Below are 16,437 nucleotides of genomic sequence, written 5' to 3'. Positions count from 1 at the left end.
TCTTAAAAAAAATTAGCTGAGACCAACCTGGAGTAAAACATCATGTTAGCAGAGTTGGTGGAGGATCTGAAGAAAACTGGACTCCAAGCTGCTCCAGCTGATCACTGCTATGCTGGACCTGAAGATGTGGCCTGTGATGTCTGCACTGGGAGGAAGATGAAAGCTGTCAAATCCTGTTTAACCTGTCCAGCTTCCTACTGCAAGAATCAGCCTCATTATGATGCTCCACCATTACAGAAACACATTCTAGCGAACCCCAGCAAGAACCTCCAGCAGAACATCTGCTCTTGTCATAATGAGGTGAGGAAGATCTTCTGCCGTTTATCTGTTATCTCTGCTTACTGGATGAACATGGAGTCACTGAAGTGGGTGTCTTCCTGCCACAACCAGAAGCAAAGAACAGAGCTGGATTCTTAAAGTATTCATGTAGAATCAGACTACATCTAAACACAGCAAACAAATTCCTATTATTGTCTGATGGGAACAGAAAAGTGACATTAATGAATCATCGGCTGTCTTATCCTGATCTTCCGAAAAGATTCACTGACTGGTTCCAGGTCCTGAGTGCAGAGAGTCTGACTGGACGTTGCTACTGGGAGGTGAAGAGGAGAGGAAGAGGAGTTGATGTTGCAGTTTCATACAGGAACATCAGCAGAGCAGGAAAATCCAACAAACGTTCGTTTGGGTTCAACGAGAACTCCTGGTCAATATCATGTCAAAAAACGGGTTATACTTTCTGGCATGGTGGTGTTGAAACTCCAGTATCAGGTCCAGTTTCCTCCAGACTGGGAGTGTATCTGGACCACAGAGCAGGTATTCTGTCTTTCTACAGCATCTCTGGTACCATGACTCTCCTCCACAGAGTCCAGACCAGATTCTCTCAGCCTCTGTATGCTGGGATCCAGTTCTATTACTACCTACATTCCTACCGAGGACGAGACTCTGCTGAGTTCATGAACCTGAAATAGAGATTAGTTTGGTGAAAATTGTAATTTCAGTCACCACAGTTTTTACCGTGAGGTTATTACTGAACTTCAAACAATCCTCCATTGATCAAAGTTAAACTTTTAAACACACTTTATATTGAGAACTTTACCAAGTTTATTTCGTATTTTTTTGTTTTGGTTTATTTGCTTTTAAGAGACGAGGTGTTCAGGCAATAGCTACTTTAAAAATGTAGGATGAATTAATGAATTTAACGAAAACAAAATGCAATGTTTAATTTGATTGTTAAATTGATGTAAAGTCTTTTAATTCACATGTTAAGTTACAGAAATAAATCTGACTTGTCATGATAAAAAAATTCATGGTACATATTATTGATGGAGTATTTGGGCCAAGGTAAGAAAATAAAAAAAATAAATAGAATTACAAAAATAAAGTCATATTTTTAGGGGAATAAATTTGAAAAATGTCAGAATAAAATCAGAATTCTACAACTTTATTCTCAAAAAAATAACTTTTAGGATGTTTAGGATATATGTAGCAGAACACAAGCTATTTCTACTGTACTTTTATTTTTAATACATTTGCAGAACACTCAGGAACTATTGTCCTCATTGTCTTAAAGGTGAATTTGTGTTTTAAGTTTGAGAAAAGAGATTCATTTAATACAGTTTGGCACTCTGGTTCATCTGGATTAGAGAATCGGACCTGTGAACCGATTCTCTGTTGATCTGGGATTATGAATTTTAATGTCATTTATGTTTCACTCATAAACAAGAGCCACATTTTTGGTTTGACAACATTTATTTCACAGTCAAAAAACAAACCCGGAGGAATTGTTGGCACAAAGGTTTCACTCCAAACCCAGTTTCAGTCCCTCATTAAAACAACTTTAAATATTGGCAATCTGAAATATCCCAACCCAATCAGAACCAGTGGGAAATCGATCAGTTGAACCCGTCGGTCTTCCAAACAAGCAGCTCAGTCTTCGTCTTCTGTCCTCTGATCCTGAGAGTCCCGGATCGGCCGGATCGGATCACCTGATGGTGCGGTACATCATGAAGTCCACCGTGGTGCATCGTGGGAACTTGCCGATGGAGCTCTCCTCCACAGGCGTGTAAACCTTGATCTGCCGCATGTGCGTGTCTCTGCCGTTCTGGTGGTTGGCGAGCACGGCGATCTGGATCATGAAGGTACTGATTGGTTCGTTTGTTCGCTGAAAAACACAGAAATGAAATGTTAGACACTGAAAAGAAAAACAGAATAAACACCAAAAAGAAATACAGAAATACTTCACGGATGCTTTTAATTTGTACCGTGGTAAAAACAAAAACCTAAATACTAATGTCTGAAAGTTTTGTGCTGCAGAACAACACTGCCGCCACGTGGTGAACCCCGGAATTACATCTGTTTGAATTCAGGAGGAAATAAAATTCAGTTTTCAGGTTTTTAAAATAGTTTCAGGAACAACTGAGATAAAATAAACAGATAATTCATGGAAATTAATATTTTTAAATACATGGTTTGTTTTGTGCAAAGAAGTATTAGGGCCATACTTAAAAAATAAAAAGATAAAATGACGAGAATTAAGTTCAAACAACATGACAATAAAGTAAGAATATTTTGAGAATAATGTAATATTACAAGAATAAAGTTGTAGTATGTTGCTCTTTTCAACTTTACTCTCATACGACTTTATTCTCATAATTTTATTTTTTATTGTCCTAATGTGGGCCTAATATTTTGTTGCAGTTTTGGACTGAAAAAATAAAAAGATTTAAACAGATCTCTTCAACCTTTCAACGCCTTGAAAGATGTTTTTATGTTCCCAACAGATAAGTTTTGCACCACTTCCTGTTTGCACTGAATCCGAAAACAGAATCTGGATGTTTTTACCTGATTTAGTAGAGAGATGTGAATCCAGCCGCTGGGCTCCACCATCTCCAGCTGCTGCAGAGACAAAGATGAAACAATCAGACGGGTTTAACATCCAGCAGCGGTGACGGTCTGAGCCGCAGAAACACAGACTTACCCTGATCTCTTGAAGGTTGTGGAAATTGTTGCCCACTCTCACAGAGATTTTACTGGGCGTGTAACTTTCATCTGATTTATAATCGGCGTAAATACACAACATCTTCACCGTCGTCCTCCTCCTGCAGACGACCAGAAGACCAATCAGAGGCAAAGATACGACACAGAAATCAGAAACGTACCAAACAATAACAGTAAAACTACAAAACTCTGCTCTAAAATCTTCTTTTCTCTAAAATTTCCAAATACGTAGAATAAGTAGGACACATAATCATTTGTGCTTGAAGTTAAAAACTGCTTGTAGCTTCTGTCCATATTAAGTAAAATCATACCTATACATTTTTCTATTTATGCCAAAAGCTTCCCATAATTATTTTAACAAAAACATTTCTGAAAAGTGTGGCATGCATTTATTTATGTGTTAGAATGGCCCAATCAAAGCCCAAAAGCTAAATCCAATAAATAATTAATCCAGTGTGACTAAGCTGGAGCTGTTTCACAAAAATCTCATCTGGTAGAGAAAAATCCCAAAAGATTTGTAGCTGTAGCTAAACGGAAAGGTGGTGCTACTGATTTAGAGCAGCATGCCACACTTTTCAGATTGTGTTACTGCTAAAAACATGTATCTTTTCCCATCAGTTCACAATTGTCACCTACTTTTAGTTGAACTAATGCAAATTAATCCCAATATAGTATATAGAGGTTTCAATGTGACAAAGTTTGAAAAGTTATTGTAGGTGAATGGTATTTAAAAGCCCTTTAAATTTAAAAGATTGAAAGAAATTATTCAGTAATGACTCAGTTACCAATATTTCATATTACAATAATAAAATCTTAGTCTAATTGTTCTTTTCTTATCGTTTTCCTTCTGGCTAGATGAAAATTTTGACAACTTATGTAGCGATTAAAAGAAAAGCTACAAACTTTAGTACAGAGTAAAATACTGACAGTAATGTATTGGGATTATTTGTATGTATAAATGTACATTCAACATGATTTCTAACAGATGTTTAATAATTTAACACATAAATAGGGAAGGAAATGGGTCTATATAAGAGCCAGCATGAATCTGAAGTAAGAAAAGACCCGATGTGATTGAGAAGGATTTTCCAGAAATACCTGAACTGAATGTTGACCAGGTGCGGCTGGGATCCATCTGACTGCCAGTAGGTCTCCAGGTTGTCATCCCTCAGCTGATCCACTCCAAACCCTGCGCACAGGACGCGTGTTTTCCACAGAAAACACCCCTCTAAATGTGTGTGTTTCTGTAGATCCGGTGCAGCGGCTCCTACCTGGTTTACAGGAGGACAGCGACCACACCGCCTGGGACCCGATCTCCCGGACTGTCCCGGTCCGCTCAAGCTGCTTCGGATCGGCTCCGGGTGGGGTCTTGCTCGGGGTGGCCATCCTGCAACTATAGAGACGGAAGAGAAGCGATATTTATTTGAGTTTTGCTCTAATACTCAAAGCGAAAGACGGATTTCTTGTACATTTTTAAAAACTAATTTACACATACACTACTATAAGCACATTAGATGATCAGTTTCAGGAGTAGTTTAGTTTAGTTTAGTAGTTTCAAGTTTAGTAAGATATTGCAAAAATTCGCCAAGCCAGATATAACTACCAACCACTTATTTCGACCGAAAAACCAAATAAACATTTTAAAATTGCCGCAGCTAGCGGCTCATACCTGAAGTTTTCACACTAAAAACTCCCTTGAAACCGCTAAAACTCAGTTTAAAACAAAACCATCCCAGCGGAACTCACAATAAGCGTTAAATATATTCCTCAAAAGACACCGTGTCAACACATAAGATTGGATTTTATTAAAAAACTTAGGGGGAAAAAAAGCCTAAAAGAAATTTTTACTGCTATTTTTCTGCTCCTGCTTTGCGTCGCTTCTTGTAAACGTCACAACAGCACAGCGTCGCACCAAAATGTGCGTCACCCCCGCCATCTTTCCAGCCGGCTTCAAGTGAAACACGTTGCTGGGGAAAAAAACAAGTTATACTCCCAAATATTTGTTTCTAATCGGCTGCTATACTTAATTTTCACCGAAGGCGGGTTAGGGGAGCCGAAGAGGGGTGAGTTTTCAACCTGTCACCCAGAATTGTGTTTGGTTTTCTCTGTTTGTTGCTGTAGAATGAGCAGCTGTCACGGTGCGGGCCTCAAGCTAACCGCTAACTGTTAGCGTCCCCTATTGACTGTATCTAGTCAATCTTTCTAGCTTTGCTTTGAGGATTTAGAATTGATTCATTATATTATCCGTTTTAATTCTCAATGAGAGCTTATTAGTTAGCAGAAACCAAATACTTCCTACTAGGCTGTAAAAACGGAAGGGTAATCTCCCGAACTCCGCTTGGATTTCAATGAATTTAACACTATATTCAAAATTTAACAACCTAACATATGTATTAGAGCACATATTTCTGTGTTTTATCAAGCACGTGGATCAGTTGATGATTTCGGCTTATGTTTGATTTAATATTTGTAAATGGATTCTGGAGTAAATCCACCTGGGATGCTGGTCGCCACCGCCCGTCACGTTTCATTTGGACGCAGAAAACCTGAATGCATCGTCAGTGATTCTGAGTTAATGTTGGTCAATCATGTCTGGTGGTTTTGAACAGTTACAGGCCCGGTCCAATATGCATATGTGACGCAGACATCAGAGGAACCACCAGATGTCAGGAAGAAACCATTTAGTGTTTGGGTTTATCAGAACCGGACAAGTTCAGATGCTGCAGCTGAAAATCCTGATCGAGCCAAAAACTAACATTCTCTCTCTGTCAGTGTCTGAACTAAGAAGTTGGAAGTCAAATTTTGAAGGATTTGGCATCAGACAAGATGGTTGAAACACATAAATGTGCACCATGCTGGATTCTTCTCCCATCTGTTCCTGACTGAGTTAAACTCTTTAAAATGCTTAAATTTCCCCTTAATTTACTCATTTTAGGTTCTAATATTCTCCCAGCAATCTTAAATGTTTTTGCTTAAACATTGTCCTGATTATGATGTTCTTTCAGAAAATAACCTTCTATACTCCAGTTAATGATTAATCGAATACTAAATTAGTTGATGATTATTTCAATAATTGATTAATCACGATTAATCGTTTTAGCCCTACAGGTCTATCATTCATTTTTTACATCACATAATTGCACAAAACCTGCTCATTAACTCACAGTGACTGTCTTCAGTCAGAGGCCTCAACAGTAGAGCTGTAAGAACTACAGACTGCTACAGGAGATTCTTCCTGTCATCAGCCTCTACAGCAACTCTGAAAAAATCTTAAATGAATATGAGTTATAATGTTTAATCTTTAATTCTGTGGGACATAAACTGTTGGACTCTTCCAGATTTTTCTGTTTTATTGAATGAAGAATATTTTACATCCAGCTTGAATTCAGTTGTTTTGATCCCTAAATTAGTTTCCTTTCCAACTCTTTGATTTTGTTTCCTGTTCGGTTGGTTTAGTGCTGTTTTTTTTAAGCGTCGTTCAGCTTCACACAGACCTGGAATCAGCTGAATGAACTCAGCAGTTCTGTCTCTGCAGTAAAGATTAAAGGTTTGATTCTTTTCCTTCGTCTTCTCTCCTCTGCCTGCCTGCCTCCTCCTTCCAGCTCCGTAGGCGCTAGCGTCCGTCATTCCAGCCCTCCAACATGGCGGATAAGAACACCAGGATCGCCATCGTCAACCACGACAAGTGCAAGCCTAAAAAATGCCGTCAGGAGTGCAAGAAGAGCTGCCCGGTGGTCCGCATGGGTGAGTGTTTGGACACCGGAGCGCTGCTGTTGATGATGCGGCTGCAGGAAGCTGACGAGCTGCGTGTGTTTGCAGGTAAGCTGTGCATCGAGGTGACTCCTCAGAGTAAGATCGTCTGGATCTCAGAGTCGCTGTGCATAGGCTGCGGCATCTGCATCAAGGTAGCAGCACACAGATTGGATTGTTTGTGTGTGTTTGGTCGGGTTTCTTTTCCTCACTTCCTGTTGTCGTTGTAGAAATGTCCGTTCGGAGCGTTGTCCATCGTCAACCTTCCCAGCAACCTGGAGAAAGAAACGACTCACAGATACTGTGCCAACTCCTTCAAACTGCACAGGTACGCAGATTATTAACCACCACAGCTCTGGTGTGGTTGATTGTCACCCAGCAGGATCCGCCAACCGTCCCGAATATTTATAGGTTTTTGTTCTTAACTTTAATCCAAGGCGTCTTTAAAAAAATGCTTAAGAAGTCTTAATTTTTAAAATTTCTCCTCTTTGCTCCCCAGTGATTTGTTTCCTTGCAGGATGAGTCTGAAGATGATCTGAGGTTTGTTTCTGCTTGTTGCTGCAGGCTGCCTATTCCCAGACCCGGAGAGGTTCTGGGCCTGGTGGGGACCAACGGTATCGGGAAATCCACGGCCCTGAAGATCCTGGCTGGGAAACAGAAACCCAACCTGGGGAAGTTTGACGTGAGTGTTGGAGCCGTTCTCCAGATGTTGGTTTCCACATCTGTCTCTCTTCTCCTTTCCTTCGTCTCCTCTTTAACATTTTGAGCAACATTTCTGTCCGGTGTGACAGACATGCAGCAGTGTTGTGATGTCTTTAAAGTTTATTACCTCTGTTGGTGATATATTGGGCAGCTTTAACTACCATATTTTCCAGACTGAGTTTCATAAATTAAAAAATTTCTCATGAAAAGGAAAAAAACATGAATAGAAAAACTGACTTCTAGTCCAGAAAATACGGTTTTTGGTTTCAGTTTGTTTATGATAAGAATGAGGGTGGAGGAGCTTTTGTTTGGTAAAGATAAGATTCATGTTTTTATATCTGGAAGTAAAAATATAACTTTAGTAATATTTATGCTGTTGACCTAAAGTCTAATGTGACAGATGTGTTGCGTTGGCTCTCTTACTGCTCTATCCTCCATATATTTGCATTTTCTTGTAGTTTAGTGTAATTCTCTCTTCTTTTCGTGCGTCTCAGAACCCTCCAGACTGGCAGGAGATCCTGACCTACTTCAGAGGTTCTGAGCTGCAGAACTACTTCACTAAGATCCTGGAGGACGACCTGAGGGCCATCGTCAAGCCGCAGTACGTCGACCAGATCCCAAAAACCGTCAAGGTCGGTGAACCCAGTAGCTGCTCCAGTCCAGGCTTCGGTTCGCTTCTCCATATGCTGTAATGACTCGTTTCCGCCTGCAGGGGTCAGTAGGGGCCATCCTGAGCAGGAAAGACGACACAGACACTCAGAACATCATCTGCGACCAGCTGGGTAGAAACCTTCATCCGTTACTGGACCGCTAGCCTGTTAGCCGCTAGCCTGTTAGCCGCTACAGCTAGCGACGGGCTACTGCAAACTGTTCCAATGAGTAAAAATGGTCGTAGTGTTGTTATTTATTATGGGATTTCTATAAAATAGGATAAAATTGCTGATGTTTAAACGGTTAAAATGTGTTTTTTCTCTCTGGATATAAATTGCTAAATAGTTTTTCTGTCAAGATGTGAGCAAGGATTGTGCAGATTTCTCTTTTAATTTGGTCAATAACTTTATAATTGCTGCTGTAGGAGAAAAAAAATACTTTATTGATCTTCAATGGGAAATTTATTTGTTCACAAAATCCAGTGTTAAATATCACTAAATATAATATAAACATAATCTATATAAATTTAGAAAAATATATAAAATGTTACATTGTAAGATATTAAATATGACTTAAATATTACATGAAGTAAGATAAGCCATGTGAGCCACAGTTTGTTTCAAATGTAGTAAATAAAAAAATGTCAATTTAAAATGAACAAATTTCTAAATTAAAAATAAATACTTTAACAAATCTTCTAAATTTTTTAATTTGGTAAATTTTAATTTAAAAAGGCATTTTTTAATTTAAGAAATTAAATTAAATTTTTAAAATTTAATTTAAAAATTAAAGAATAAAAGTTTATAAGTTTTCAATAAGTTTAAAAAATAAGATGAACAAATGTGTTTTTTAATTTAGCAAATTTATTAATTTAAACATATTTTTTTAAATTTAAAGAATTAATAAATTTGTTACATCTTTAAAATTTTACAAATTTGATCAAATTGAATAAACTACGGCTCCTGTACTTTTGATTTATTTCATTTTATAAGATTATTTTTAATCTTTTGTCTTTCTATGGACCGAGGCAATTAGTTCAGTCTTTAAAGTTTATTGATTTGATTATTGATTATTGATTTATTAGTGGCAGCAGCGCGACTTAAAATAAGGAAAATGACAATTAACATCAAAACGTTGCATCTCTTCTTCAGATTATTTTCCTGGTTGCTTTGTTTTTTTCTACCACCATTATTCATGTGACATTCAAACCAGTAATATCAATCAAAAGAATCAATCAATCCCTTTGATTGATTAAAGCATCAATCAAAGGAGCCTTTGATTAAAAATAAGGCTGAATCTTTGGTCATTTTATTGATTAAACTGTTTTCCTGACAGACCTGACTCACCTGCGGGAGAGGAACGTGGAGGATCTGTCTGGAGGAGAGCTGCAGAGGTTCGCCTGCGCCGTGGTCTGCATCCAGAAGGCCGACATGTGAGTCCGACTCGGGTTTCTAACCGGACCTCAGAGCCGAGCCCGGATCCTGACGGTTCTGGTTCTGGTTCTGTTCTCAGCTTCATGTTCGACGAGCCGTCCAGCTACCTGGACGTGAAGCAGCGGCTGAAGGCGGCCATCACTATCCGCTCACTCATCACCCCCGACAGGTGAGCGACGCCCGGAGGTTTATACGTAGTTCTCATGTGATGTCACTTCCGGGAACTTTGTAACTGACTGCCATCTTGGTAGGCAGTTGCTATGGAGTTGCTATGACAACAACAAGCTTAAAACAACTCAAACAGTATATTACAGTATAAGTACATCTGAACTGTTATTTGATCACATTCTTTGAGTTCTCCATCCACCTCTGTGTAATGCTAAGATAAACATCAGTGATATTTACTGTAGTACTTACTGCCAACTAGCTAAATTAGCTAATGTAGCTTTTCTCTGCTAGCTAAGACAGTCATGCAGCCTACATTTTATTACATGAACTTACTCTGCCAGCCACCAGAACCTTGTTGTTCACACAGAGAGTATTTGTACGTCCTTCACTCATTGCAGGAGAATCTCCTGCATGTCGTGTGCTCTCCGCTCATGTTCATTAGCTAGTTAGCTAATAGCAGGTGTCACATATTTTCCTTCTGCGTCTCATTTGGTTCAATCCCAACAGCAGCCATTTTATTTCTGTCTTTATCTCACACGTTGGTCAAGACGGTCCACATATCTATATGTTTGTTGATCTTGAAGCCATCGGTCTGCTATGCTTTGTGCTGCGCTTGCCCACCAAGATGGCGCGGATCCCTTCCGGTTCAGACTTGTGGGATTTATGTTTTTTTGTATTCTGCTTTGGTTTAATAACTGTGTGCTTCAGGTACATCATCGTGGTGGAGCACGACCTGAGCGTGTTGGACTACCTGTCGGACTTCATCTGCTGCCTGTACGGCGTCCCCAGCGCCTACGGAGTGGTCACCATGCCCTTCAGCGTCCGGGAAGGTCAGACCGAAATTAATGTCCGGCTGTCTGGGTTCTGATATGAAGGCACAAGCAGAGAAACTACAAATAATCAGCAGATTTGTTCATGTTTACTTTGATTTTTGTTCAGACTACCTGAAACATTCCACACCAAAGCAATGCAAGAGGGTGTACGGCAAGCCATTAATCTATTTTATTCATAAGCATTCTCTGATTTTGCCTTTGAATTTGAGGCCAAATGAATGAATTTATTTGATAAAAACAGAGATGCCTGTTGGTCCTGGACCCTCTGAAAGCAAAACTCTGAGCCCACAGACAGATTTAATAAATCTGTACAGACAGTCAATCAGGCTCTATGGTCAGAATGGAAGAAGCTCTGTTGTCAATGACTTTTCAAACCTTTCTAGTAATTGGACCTATTAACTTCAGAAATTTAATAGGTTACTTTAACCTGTAAAAAAACAGAAAATATATTCTTAAATTCTTTAAATGGGAATCTGCTCTAACGTGGAGGTTCTAGTTCTTGAAGCTCATTCTCTGTCTTCTTCTTTTAATCTTCCAGGTATCAACATCTTCCTGGACGGTTACGTTCCCACGGAGAATCTCAGGTTTCGGGAAACATCGTTGGTCTTCAAAGTGGCAGAAACGGCCAATGAGGAGGAAGTGAAGCGGCTCAGGCATTACCAGGTGAGTTTACACTTCAGTTTATCCTCGTTTAGTTCGACATCGACTCGCCACTTTCATTTAGGACAGATCCATAAATACATGTTATCAGTTAATATTTAGTTTCTGACATTTTAGTTCTTGTAAAATCTCCTTGTCTGGGCGGCCATCTTGTTTGACCAGCGTATTTTACAGCTTATATTTATTTAAAGTTTGAATTCATGTCGACTCGACGATGGAATATCAGACCAGGCTGATAATTCAGTTTGAATTATGAGGATAAAGTTGTAATTTTATGAGAATCTAATCTGAAAAATAACAAAATTAAAATGAGGAATATTGAGAATTTGATCAATATTCGATCTTTTAATACATCAGTATTGATTTAGCATCAGTAGCAGGACTTTATACAAACTGAATCTACTTTTAGATTCAGTTTGTGAGCTTATTTCTCATTAAAATCAAACTTTTCCAGTAATTTTCTGTTGTTGTTTCTTTAGTCTTGGCACGTTGTGACTTTGTGACGCTCAGAAATCCCAGATTGTCTCTGACCCCAGGCTGTTTGTCGGTTTCAGTACCCAGACATGGGGAAGACGATGGGCGAGTTCACTCTGGACATCAAAGGAGGAGAGTTCACCGACTCTGAGATCATGGTGATGCTGGGAGAGAACGGTAAGCTGCTGGTTCGGTTCTGACCCGCTCCCTACCGACCCACAGTCCAGTAACCTGAGTGGCCGGATGCTGTCTGCAGGCACAGGGAAGACAACCTTCATCAGGATGTTGGCTGGAGGACTGAAACCCGACGGAGGAGGTGAGTTTTCCTCCTCATCACTGATGAAGGATCTTTACTGACTCGTGTTTGACCTTCCTGGCGTCTTTCAGGGGAAATTCCCATCCTGAACGTCAGCTACAAACCTCAGACCATCAGCCCCAAGTTTAAGGTGAAGCTTTCAGCAACTAAAATATAAAATAGGAAGAGTTTTGTTCTTTTAAATAGGCTAAATGTTACATGTTTGTGGCTGCAGGGCAGCGTCAGAGCTCTGCTCCACGAGAAAATCAGAGACGCTTACACGCACCCGCAGTTCATCACCGACGTCATGAAGCCGCTGCAGATCGAGAGCATCATCGACCAGGATGTAAGAACTGCAGATAAAACGTCACACAGCAAACAAACTTAATGAGGGACGTCTCCGTCACGCATAAAGAATGGTTGTTGTTGGTCTTTCTCTGGTCATTATGGAATAATTCAGCTACAAAGACGAGGAAAGTTGGTTCAGGGCAAAAAACTACAATAAGAGAGAGGTGCCATTTTGAATAATTGTCATTTAAATATAGAAAACTGGCTGAATAGATTAACATTTGACTTTTCAAAACTCAAATCAATCTAAAATAGATTACAAGGTGAAATGATCAACAGGTCATACAGAAACAAACATGTTAGCATTAGCCTGTCGCTAAAACATACAGGAGCAAGAATCTGTTTTGAGTCAAATATCTGCTTGTGAATGCTTTACTACTTTAGATCACATCTTTTCAGAATAGTATAGATTTATTTCAGTGTGATCAACAAGTCATATAAAAACAAAGTAAACATGTTAGCATTAGCCTGAGGCTAAAACAAACACAATCAAGGAGATGTAACTTTCTGATTTTATTCAAATAAGTAGTTGTAAATGTTTTTCTGCTTTCAATAACACTTTTTCAAAATATAATAGATTAATTTTAATATGATCAACAAGTCGTATCAAAACAGAGTAAACATGCTAACACTAGCTTAGCACTAAAACAAACAGGAACAAAAAGCTTCTTGTTTTGAGTCAAATTGCTGGTTGTAGAAAAAGTCTCACTGCTCTGGTCCTGAACGGCTAAAATACACGTTACGTCTTAAAATAACTCGGAGTAAAATGTCTCCTATTGGGTTAACCTTCCTCCTCCTCCTCTTCCTCGTTCTCCAGGTGCAGAACCTGTCTGGTGGTGAGCTGCAGAGAGTCGCCCTCACGCTGTGTTTGGGCAAACCTGCCGACGTTTACCTGATCGACGAGCCGTCTGCGTACCTGGACTCTGAGCAGAGGCTGATGGCTGCCAGGGTCATCAAGAGGTGACGCACAAACCCTCGGCCTCTTCTGGGTCACGTTTCCTTCAGAAACCGGGTTTCAAACGGCTTCAGCTTTTAGACGTTTATGTTTTTATGTGGGAAAACAAGAAAGAATATCAAACCCATTTGAAATAAAATGGGTTAAAATCAGTTTTCTTCCATTGTAATTGCTTATTTTTACATTTTTTTAGGCTTTTGACGGTCATTATAAATAAATCCCACTATTATTGCAATAATAGTTTTTTTAGCTATCTTATTTTAAATGGCTTGCCATAGTTTTCTTTCACACTGTAGTTTATTAATCCTTTGTTAAAATATGAATTTATTGATTTCAGAGGAAAAAATCTTCAAAACCATCAAATTGAGAAATGGATCAAACTAACTCGATATTTAAATTAATCATTAAAAGTATTTTAAATATTCCTTCAGTTCTGCTGTAGTTGGGTTCTTACATGACTATTTTAGTCAATTCAAGTTACAGAATGCTTCAGAATGGACAGACAACAGCACAACTTTGCTACTGATGATAGAAATGTGTTACTCTTATACTTTTCCTCCTGTTGGGGGCGCTGCTGTCTAACATTTTTGCTGTTTTTTTTTCCCTCCCAGGTACATCCTTCACGCCAAGAAGACGGCGTTTGTGGTGGAGCACGACTTCATCATGGCGACATATTTGGCCGACAGAGTCATCGTGTTCGACGGTCTTCCCTCCAAGAAGACCGCGGCTAACACGTAAGCTCCGCCCCCAAACAGCAAACGTTTGGATCGTGACCAAAGAACTTTAACCTCTGACCCCTGGGCAAAACCCACAGAACATGCTACAAAATATGTAAACATCAACTTTTAGATTTTCTTTTTTTATTTTATTCACTATTCCATACATTTTAAAGAGGTTCAGCATAAAAGCTAAACTTCTACCATCTGATTTTAGATGGCTGTGAGTTCTGTGGACGAAAATCATATTGTCAGATAATATAGTATTTACTTTATTACAAGACAATATGAATTTTTATTACAATCCTTTTGATTATAAGGAAATATGTCATATTTTATTCCCACAGTTTTTATGGCGTCTTTTCTTGTCAAACTTTCATTTTTTGCTTGAAGAGCAAAAATCCGAAAATGAGCATCAGAATCTAATCAATTAACTTTTTATTATTTTTTTTTAACTATAAATTCAGATGAAAAATTTCTGGGTTTGATTTTTTTTCTGATCTTTTTGAGGCTGCCATTTTGAAACACGTTTTTCAACCTGAATGTTTCTCCTTCAGGCCCCAGGGTCTTCTGGCCGGGATGAACCGCTTCCTGTCGCTGCTGGAGATCACGTTCAGGAGAGATCCCAACAACTTCAGGCCGAGGATCAACAAGCTCAACTCCATCAAGGTGTGCGACGCCTCTCTATGCAGACGACACTCTGATGAATATGAAGCATCGCCTAAAATAATTTCCTTCCCTCCTCGTCTCTTCCAGGACACGGAGCAGAAGAAGAGCGGGAACTATTTCTTCCTGGATGACTAAAGCCGCCGTCCGGCGTGACTGACTGCGACCTTTCGGCTGCAGGGCGTCGCCCCGGCAACGCGTCGCCTCCACGTTTGCAGCCGTGCCGCGTTTCACCCCCAACGTGATAAAAAACAAACATAAGAATCAACAAAAGTAAAACGCATCAGCCTTCCTGTACAGAGCTGCGTTCAGTATCCAGCCATGTTGTGACGTGTCGGATGATGAAGTGCTGCGTGGCGTCGGCCCGACCGTGTGGGCGGAGCTAACCAGGCAGCGGCGTTGTGGAACATTCAGCAGCGTATTTTATCACTTATGCATTTACAAGTCATAATAAACAGACGCTTCCGGACCTGGAAATGACTCCTCATCTTTTCTACTGATTATTATTCCATAGATTTATGGTCCAAAAAACAATTTTTTCACAAAATCGTTCTTAGATAAGTCTGATCAGTTCTGCCTATTTTATTTCTTTTAGGGGATCTTGTCACTTTAAATCCAAATAAGCTGCTGCTGGCCACTCCCCCAACTCAACATTTAGCATAAAAATGGCTGCAATAGATCCAGAATTATACAACTGTGCATCTTTGAAAAGCATTAGTAGAGCCTCCTTCATAACCAACCATAATGCAGCAAGTGTTTTCTGGATGGTAAATCAACAAAACACTTTGCTTTTCCAGCAGGTAAAACCAGCTGTACTGTGCTTGGGGTTGCTAGGTAACGGCACAGTGCCCTTGAATGTGACTCAACTGGAAGTTTTTTGATATAAAAAAAAAGATTTCAGACATTAAAAAAACATCTGGGCTGTTTTTAGAAGCAGTAAAACCAAAGTGGAAGTACAAAAATGTGTAAAAAATGAATTTTGATAATAGTAATGGATCCTCTTTAAAACTGAGAAAATTTAAAATGGCAACTGCAGGTCTGAGCTGTAGCTTCTAATTGTTTAGAGATTTAGCCTGAATGAAAGATACGCAGTTTGATTCACGTATTTTCCAGATCTGGATCAGCATAAAATAAACATTTCAGTTCCAGCTTTTATCTGTTATGTTTTATCCAGGCAACCCTTCTTCAAAAACTGAACCTCAAACTGTAAATAAAGCAGAAGTTTTATTAAAACACGGAGAAACTGCTCAGATTAAGTCACAGCTATAAAAACTGGATTCAAACAAACGAGCCTTGTGTGATTGGAGGAACAGCCAGACAGTCGTCCAATCAGAGAGCAGAAGAGAAGCAGGGAAGTTTCAGGAATTCTGAACCAGCCAATCAAAATGATTTTATTTTTAGTTCCAAAGTAACTTTTCTTTCCCTCCAATTGTTCACTTCAAATTTCCCCCAAAACCTGAAAACTTTTAAATAAGTGAAGTATTCCTCCTGCCTTTTGATATATTAAAAACATAAAAAAATATAATTTTATTTAAAAAAATGTAATTAAAATATTGCATTTTGAACCAAATATTGATCAAAGTTGATAAGTTTCCAGTTTTATTTCACATTTTTGCTGATCGGTTTTTCAGTTTTGTAGGATTTTTCTAGAAAACACTTGAACTAGCTTGTAAACTGTTATAAGATTTTAATTGGTTTTGTGCCGTTGTTATACATGAATGTCATATTTTCATGTTTGATATTTTCTGAAGCATTTTTTAAAAAATGTTTTGTTGACTCAACATGAAAA

General features: G+C 39.0%; 2 protein-coding genes across 4 annotated transcripts; one reads left to right on the top strand and one right to left on the bottom strand.

The window, feature by feature from the left end:
- Nucleotides 1-1,730: 1,730 nt before the first annotated feature.
- On the bottom strand, nucleotides 1,731-4,914 carry anapc10 (anaphase promoting complex subunit 10). Of its 3 annotated transcripts, none has more exons than XM_044098949.1 (6): nucleotides 4,846-4,914; nucleotides 4,269-4,390; nucleotides 4,096-4,186; nucleotides 2,978-3,098; nucleotides 2,842-2,895; nucleotides 1,731-2,161 (listed from the first exon to the last, which is right to left on the bottom strand). In XM_044098949.1, the coding sequence occupies exons 2-6, from the start codon at nucleotides 4,381-4,383 to the stop codon at nucleotides 1,982-1,984; spliced, it is 561 nt and encodes a 186-aa protein (XP_043954884.1). In that variant the 5' UTR covers nucleotides 4,384-4,390; nucleotides 4,846-4,914; the 3' UTR covers nucleotides 1,731-1,981. The 3 variants fall into 3 exon arrangements, with proteins under 3 accessions (XP_043954884.1, XP_043954882.1, XP_043954883.1); XM_044098947.1 differs by having other exon boundaries at nucleotides 4,744-4,885; XM_044098948.1 differs by lacking the exon at nucleotides 4,846-4,914 and adding an exon at nucleotides 4,667-4,836.
- A 12-nt stretch (nucleotides 4,915-4,926) lies between these two features.
- Nucleotides 4,927-15,125, top strand: abce1 (ATP-binding cassette, sub-family E (OABP), member 1). The gene is made up of 19 exons (XM_044098715.1): nucleotides 4,927-5,060; nucleotides 6,600-6,741; nucleotides 6,817-6,902; nucleotides 6,978-7,075; nucleotides 7,312-7,429; nucleotides 7,944-8,081; nucleotides 8,162-8,231; nucleotides 9,436-9,532; nucleotides 9,613-9,702; nucleotides 10,410-10,531; nucleotides 11,073-11,197; nucleotides 11,749-11,845; nucleotides 11,925-11,984; nucleotides 12,056-12,114; nucleotides 12,199-12,309; nucleotides 13,129-13,271; nucleotides 13,878-14,000; nucleotides 14,540-14,651; nucleotides 14,739-15,125. Exons 2-19 carry the CDS (start codon nucleotides 6,639-6,641, stop codon nucleotides 14,784-14,786), a joined length of 1,800 nt encoding a protein of 599 aa, XP_043954650.1. The 5' UTR covers nucleotides 4,927-5,060; nucleotides 6,600-6,638; the 3' UTR covers nucleotides 14,787-15,125.
- The last annotated feature ends 1,312 nt before the right edge of the window (nucleotides 15,126-16,437 follow it).

This window comes from Gambusia affinis, linkage group LG18, assembly GCF_019740435.1.
Source record: "Gambusia affinis linkage group LG18, SWU_Gaff_1.0, whole genome shotgun sequence".
Lineage (NCBI taxonomy): Eukaryota > Metazoa > Chordata > Actinopteri > Cyprinodontiformes > Poeciliidae > Gambusia > Gambusia affinis.
This window is presented reverse-complemented; position numbering and strand designations above follow the sequence as displayed.